This window comes from Hipposideros armiger, unplaced genomic scaffold (assembly GCF_001890085.2).
Source record: "Hipposideros armiger isolate ML-2016 unplaced genomic scaffold, ASM189008v1 scaffold_235, whole genome shotgun sequence".
Taxonomy (NCBI): Eukaryota; Metazoa; Chordata; class Mammalia; order Chiroptera; family Hipposideridae; genus Hipposideros; species Hipposideros armiger.
Genome location: NW_017731585.1, coordinates 1,388,911 through 1,389,811, shown reverse-complemented (window position 1 = coordinate 1,389,811; position 901 = coordinate 1,388,911). Strand labels below are relative to the sequence as shown.

Here is a 901-nt window from a genome sequence, read left to right as displayed (position 1 = left end):
TAAAATGGATTTTTAGTCACCGGCAAAGACCAGACAAGCAGCCTTTGCTGTATTGACCAGGATCAGTGACCAGGCTCCAGGCCTTTCTTCCCAAAACACAACAGGGATGGGTCTCAGTGAGGAGATGCTGCTTGAAGCCATCTGAGAAATAGGCTTTTCCCTGCACAAAGGGCATTTGCGGATCTGGCAGGATGACCAGGATACAAAGAATCCACAGGGACGCTGGACACAGCTTCCCAAACAGGTCAAATGAATGGCCTCTCTCAGAAAGGCCTGCTTCTGTGTGCAGTGTTCTCCCTGCCCATGCAAATGACTCTCCTGCCCCCATGTCCTTCCCTGCAGCCAGCCCCACCTCCCTCCACCCCCAGAGCAAGGCCACCATCCTGTCCAGCCAAGCCTCACCTTCAGCTCAGAGTAACCCTGGTCTGCAATGCCATCTGTCACTTCCATATGTCAAGAACTGTCTCTTACCCCCAACCCATTCCTGGAGGGCAGCGACTGTGTCCTGGACTTCCAGAGTGCTAGGACATAGACCAGGCTCAAGAAGCTTGGTTAGACTCTGTGTGTGCATTCTATTCTGCATGCAATAAGAGCTTCTTTTCTTTTTCTTCCACAGAATAGTAAAGAATCTTGACTTTACTATTTATAAGTTTGACAACTATGGGAAAACATTCATCAAAAAGCAGAAATGCAGCCCCGATGCCTTTATTCAGGTGGCCCTCCAACTGGCTTTCTACAGGTGAGCAAAGCCTGCCCAGGTGGGCTGACAAGATGCTCTAGACTAGCGGTTCTCAACCTTCCTAATGTCGCAACCCCTTAATACAGTTCCTCATGTTGTGGTGACCCCCAACCATAAAATTATTTTCGTTGCTACTCTATAACTATAATTTGCTACTGTTAT

At 48.6% G+C, this 901-nt stretch overlaps 1 protein-coding gene across 1 annotated transcript in view; it reads left to right on the top strand.

Moving 5' to 3' along the window:
- CHAT (choline O-acetyltransferase) overlaps positions 1-901 on the top strand; it is a 62,796-nt gene that overhangs the window by 53,218 nt on the left and 8,677 nt on the right. The window contains exon 11 of the mRNA XM_019655048.1: positions 617-739. Coding sequence (XP_019510593.1) covers positions 617-739 — 123 coding nt within the window. The remainder of the gene's footprint in view (positions 1-616; positions 740-901) is intronic.